The sequence below is a fragment of the Hordeum vulgare genome, chromosome 2H (assembly GCF_904849725.1).
Source record: "Hordeum vulgare subsp. vulgare chromosome 2H, MorexV3_pseudomolecules_assembly, whole genome shotgun sequence".
Taxonomy (NCBI): domain Eukaryota; kingdom Viridiplantae; phylum Streptophyta; class Magnoliopsida; order Poales; family Poaceae; genus Hordeum; species Hordeum vulgare.
In genome coordinates, this window is record NC_058519.1 from 536,695,340 (window position 1) to 536,701,309 (window position 5,970).

A 5,970-nucleotide genomic window follows, 5' to 3' on the forward strand; every position below is an offset into this window, starting at 1 on the left:
TACGGGATGTATAAAAAAAAGAGACAGCGGCGGCTGCTATTTCAATCCCACTAAGAAGCTATCAGTTTCTCACCGCACACACACGCGCACGCTTCGCTTTCTCCGCCGCCTGCTGTCCGCGCAACATCCTCTCCTTTGACTGTTGCGCGCACGCCTCCGCACACCGCCTTTTCTCTAGCCAGGATGTCGTCCCGTGCCTCCTCCCCCACCCCTCACCCCCTACGGCCTCGGCTCATCGCCTCCTCTTCCCATTATGGTGTCGCCCCGCCACATCCTCTCCCCACCACAGGTTCGCCTCACCGCCAACTCTTCCGCCGTCGTGTCTCAACGCAGATCTCAGTGCGAGCTGCTGGACACGATGAGGGAGTGGGCATCTCAGAGCGGACCGGACCCACTGTGTCTATGCGAACACCTCAGGCTTAGACAGCGCCAGATGGAGCGAATTCGCGCCCTTGTCAAGGGACATGGAGCTCGGGACGCCGCGCTCCCTCCTGCTTCTTCTTCTCGGAACGCCGTGCCGCCATGCAAGGTCTCCCTTTTCCTCCCTCCCCCTCTCCTTCTTTCTTGTTTCGATTTGCTACGGTGCTTCCATCCCTGATGTGGTTCCTTGCACCTCTCTTTCGATATCTAGTTGAGATGGTAGATCTAGCATCCATACTGGCTTTACATACAACATAGACAAGAGATTTTTCAGTATCAGCTAGCTCTAATTTGTTAGTATCAGCTAGCTCTAATTTTTCAGTATCGATGATGCTTGGGTATATTTATTTGTGGATTTGGATTCTGAATGGCTTAATTTGTCAGTATCAGCTAACTCTAATTGATGTTGAGTTGTTGCTTTTTGTGGAAGTTGCATGATTTGAGTGGTATTCTCATGTTGTAATGTCGCATTATTACTGGAACTTACAGTCCGTTCGGTTTCCCTCCCGGAGCGGACGGAGTTGCAGTAGAAAATGTTGGAGCGATCAAACAGGTGCTCCATAGATCCTTGGTTTTTAAGGAGCTGGTGGATTGCCGAACAGGGCCTTAGTAACCGAGAGTTCCAGGGTCACAACCAAGTTAGTATCTGCACTTTTTGTATCAGAAATGCACGTGACTCCATCAATTGACATCTGAACTTCGTTGATGCTTATGTCATTGTATGCACAACAGGCATGCCTTCACCACATTGCCATTCATTTGTGGAATATCGTTTGTGAAACACATACACATATGCTATCTATCCGCTTCTTTCCATGCGTGTGGTAACATTTTTGTTGTTCATATCCACTAATTGTGAAGCATTTTCTATACTATATGCAACCTAGTAGTCACTATTTGATGATGATCCGCTCTGGAAGGTCCATCTTTTGATGCGATCTATAATGTTTCGTTCTAAGACCGGGATATGGTTTAGAACTTCATTCTCTTCATAGTTCAAAATATGAACCAAAAATCGCTTCCTGAGTTCAAAATCATCCTACATATGTATTATATAACATTGTTATTTAAAAAACATGTGTAACGTGTATAGGAATGAGCATGGTGTCAATACTTACCTTGGGTACCGGAAACTGTAACGTTCCATCGTGCCATGAGTGCATTAAATTGAAAACCAAATAACTAGAGAGGGGACTGCATGTATGAGATGTTACATGTGAGTTGAATGAATCAATTAAGATTGTGATGTATTGACAAGATTATTACCCTATTCGTAAAAAAGAGAGACAAAATTATTACCCGTATGAGTTTGTGGGAACAACGGGAACTTTGCATCCCCATGTCAAGATGTTGTCCTTGAAGGCACGCTTTGCAACTTGGAGAGCAAGGTTTAGATCATTAACCATACTTTCAAGCATATGCTTTTCAAAAATGGGTATTGAAAGCGGGTCCAAAATAGAGACAATTTTTTATGTTGGTCCAAGACGAACAATAAATATAGCCCAAAAATATCAGAAGGCAATAAAACTCGCAATGGTGCATACAGTTAGACACACAACAATTATTATCATTCATTAAGACCAAATAAACAATGACTTCAAATTCAAATCTTACCATATCACATTCTGAGATATGATACTCATTGCTATCAGGCCAGATATCAAATAGTCGTGCCAACATAGCAATGTCCATGTCGTCACGATGACTTGAAACTCGTGCATAGTGGGACATGGACTACAATAATATAAGAAAACATTAGTTGAAAGAAGCAAAATGTAATATATGATTATAATAACTTACACAAAACCGTAGATTCATGTAGTGTACTGGGATGTCTCTAGCAAGCTGGACGTCGTGACACGCTAGTATCCACACAACCATATTAAAATAATCAGCTTCCATGCACTCATCATTCTTTAATATGTTTTCTAATTGTCTCAAATTTAGACTGATAAGATAAGGATGAGAGCTTCTCACCCATTCACTCCTGTGAAATGGGAGTTCTGTCAATTATAGTTAAGAGTAATAATTTATTAAAAACAAAAATGAACTTGAAAAATGTGTCTTACTCTAGGAAAGGGACATCATCAACCATTCTTATGAACAAGCAAAGTTCGTCTATTAAGTTGTTATTTGTTGGAGTGACAGACGGTGAAAGGACATATGATTGCGAGCTGGGCTCAACTTGTGGTGATGAGTTGGATGTTTTTGGTTTGTTAGGAGGTCTTTCCACAATCATACAGTCGATGGCATCCGTGTTGGTTTCATCATCATCGAAGTTCCGCTTTCTTATATCATCATCGTTCAATTCCGAGTCGTCTAAAATGACCGCTAATTTTGTTCTAAAATCTGTCATATGAACCTAAAGTGAAGTAATAATAATAAGACTTAGTTTTCAAATAATTATACACCATGAAATAAATAGTATCATGGTATGATGCAAGATATACCTATTTGGGAGTGTCGGACAAATTATCTTCCGTGAAGTACTCCATGTAATTTAACATCCACAGACCACAAGATGACCTGGATGATTACGAAAATTTGATATGATTAATAACAAAAACATGAACAAAATACTATTAGTATTATAAAATGACGATGACTGAACCACACAGTCAGACTGGACAACCTTGATAAAAAAAGAATTGTACAAATGTACCCTGCTAAGCAAAAATGGACCGAGTTATGTTACGAGGCGTACCCATCTGTTTGAGGTCTGTTCTTAATATGGTCTTCTCTTTTCCATGTTGTAACATTTAGACCAGTCCACTTATCAGATTTTAATTCCATGTGCTTCGATGCATATTTGAATAAATCCTCCCGTCCTTCTAGCTGTTGCACCAACAAATGAAAAAAGCATAAGCATCACAAGCAAAAAATTGGCAAGAGAAAAACCTTCTTATGAAAAGACTTCACTGTAGTACTAAATAGTAACCATATCATTGAGGTCCTGGCGGTTCATTGATGTACCTAGCAAGTCGAGCACTTGAACACATAGTTTTCTGGCATTTATAACACATAGGTACCAGTGAACGTCGTTCATGTTTATTGGAATGAATATATGAAGAATAAGACTATTTTAGCTGTACTCCTATGTGGACGAATTGGCCGTTCTTGCCCTACTTCATAGAAATATGTAGTAAAGTAAGACTAACCATACCATTTTCCAAATATTTTTTAGCTCTCTTTAATAACCATACTGGTACATCATCCGTGTCATCCGAAGGTAGGTAGTTACCGAGCTTTATCATCTTAGAGATGCATGCATTCTCTAAGAACACACTTCCACCTGATCTTACTTTTAGATGCTCAGTAGAGTCATGTAGGCTTTGTCACGTAGGCTTTGTAACATCCCTTCTCTATGTTTGCTCATACCGGGCATTTTTCCTCTCCCTCTTATGTGCTTGTTTTTCTTCTGTAGAATAAAGTGTGAGTTAGCTACAATACATAGCATGAGAAACAAGTGTTTGTACGCTATGATATAAGTGTAAATCAGCTATGACATATAATATATATAAGCAATTCGGTTTTTTTCTCATACAGGATATTTGCCTGTTGCACTCAACAATTGATTACCATATGACATGTTGTATCTGTAGGCTTGAAGTGGAGGTCGTAATCCAGTAAGTGGGGAGTACTCAATGCGGGGGTCGACATTATTGACATTTTCTTTGTTAGAAACGACACTTTGTGGCGTTCTTAATGAATTTGGACCATGAAGTGGAGCCTGATCACCCATTATCACATCACCAGGTATGCCTGCATCACAATGGTATGTACAATGTCAGTTGTTGACACATAAAGGAAGTTATTATGTTTGGTAAGAAAAGATATCACCTTTGAAAGCTGGTGTGTACTGTAGCTGGGTGAGAGCGGACTGTGCACTGGGTCTATCCGCAGTATGAAAATCTGTCCATAAGAATCGATCATTAATATGACTTATTTATGATTCATCAATGTATTATAAAGAACAAAGTAAATGGAAAAACCGGGCGATATGGGCACGGGTTGTGTAGATGGAGTGCTATTTCCATTTAGAACAACACATGCAACTTTCTTAAGATCCCTTGCCTCCTTTTTTTTTAAGTATTGCATCCCTGTTTAGTGCATACCTCTCCCTTTCCCTTTGTCTCTTCAATTCTTTTGGATCTGTTTTCTGACCTGCGAGGCGATGAAACACTCAGGATACACAAGGTCGATGTAGATAAGAGTTGGTGACATATGTATTTACCTGAATTGTCGTTGTTCATTAGGTCCCAAAACGGAGTATGTACAACACTATGTTGAGAGAATGCCATATTGTCTAGTTGCGAAACAATTGTTCAACCCTGTTGTATAGGTAACAAAAGAAACAACTCAGCAAGAATCCTAATAACTTGCATGTACATGGTGACCTGACGGTAGTATTACATTAGTATAGATCATAATGCCTGTACGTATCAAATTTCACAGCAATTTCCTTTGTCTTTTGGCTGATTATGATATGCAAATTCAAGAAATTCAAGATCTAACCTGTGCAATTGCAGGGCCGATACGTACCTAACTCCTCGCCCCTGGTGCAGGCCATCGGGGTGATGCACGGGAGGTACGGCAGCGCGCCGGGGTGGCCAGATGTGTCATCAGACGACGACCACCGGGTTGAGGATGGCGTGGAGACTAGATCTACTCCAGATCGGTGTGAGGAGCCACCGTGGTGAGGACGTTGCGGCAACCATTGGCGAAGAAGACCGGCGAGGTCATCTTCGTGGCCTCGTGGCGGCGTTAATCGTGAAGGTTTCCTTTTGGAGTCTGGCGGCATTGCTCGTTGGGACGTGTAGCGTCGTAGAGGGCAGAGTCTTCCGGTAGAACATTTAGTTTCAACCGTTGATCTGATTGTAGCCTGGTGGATGTAACGTGGACAGTCAGATGGTAATAAGTGGGTCAGATCGGACGGTGGAGGTCATCCCGTGTACACTTATTCATGTGGGTGTAGGGGAATTGATGTTTGCTCTTTAAATACTAGTATAGATGTGCTCACACACTAACATCTTTGCTGGATAACTACTGGTTGGGGCCGTCGTTGCAGACCGCTTGAAAGGAAGCTGTGCGCATCATATCTTCATTTTGAAATGTCATGTGAACAACACATCCATTTAAAAAGAAAAAATATACCTAAAAAATTTTCTTGAAAAAAAAGGTCTCACTTTCATTTTGGAAAAAACTCTAGAAAAATGTAAAACTTTCTCTCTACGATGCTTAATGTGTTTGATTATGGAGGAGCATACATATACCGAGGAATCCGAGTGAGCCGAGGAATCCGAGTGAGCGTTCGTTCACCTTGGGTAAATCATTTGTTATTCCTTGATGATAGCTTGATCTTTCTCAAGGCAAAAATAAAGAATGCAGCGAGACTAAATAATATTCTCGGGATTTACGCGGAATGCTCTCGCGAGGCAGTAAACTAGGAGAAGAGTTCAGTTTTGTTCAGTTCAAATGCGTCGCCACCTTTGCGTGCCTCAACGAAGCAAAACCTTGACATCCATGTAGAAGCTTTTCTAAACGCTACCT

General features: G+C 41.2%; 1 protein-coding gene across 3 annotated transcripts; it reads left to right on the forward strand.

Annotated features, from left to right (window-relative positions):
• Positions 1-210: 210 nt before the first annotated feature.
• On the forward strand, positions 211-5,453 carry LOC123430452. Of its 3 annotated transcripts, none has more exons than XR_006622932.1 (3): positions 211-529; positions 4,023-4,176; positions 4,986-5,453. XR_006622932.1 is itself a non-coding variant. In XM_045114324.1 (2 exons), exons 1-2 carry the CDS (start codon positions 254-256, stop codon positions 982-984), a joined length of 351 nt encoding a protein of 116 aa, XP_044970259.1. In that variant the 5' UTR covers positions 211-253; the 3' UTR covers positions 985-1,340. The 3 variants fall into 3 exon arrangements, 1 of the variants encoding a protein (XP_044970259.1); XR_006622931.1 differs by having other exon boundaries at positions 4,950-5,452; XM_045114324.1 differs by lacking the exons at positions 4,023-4,176; positions 4,986-5,453 and adding an exon at positions 910-1,340.
• Positions 5,454-5,970: the final 517 nt, after the last annotated feature.

Excerpts from the sequence above, each read along its gene's own strand:
- LOC123430452 (XM_045114324.1), top strand. The coding sequence starts at position 254 with ATGGTGTCGCCCCGCCACATCCTCTCCCCACCACAGGTTCGCCTCACC. Across the intron at positions 530-909 it reads ACGCCGTGCCGCCATGCAAG|TCCGTTCGGTTTCCCTCCCG; the intron begins GTCTCCCTTTTC and ends TGGAACTTACAG.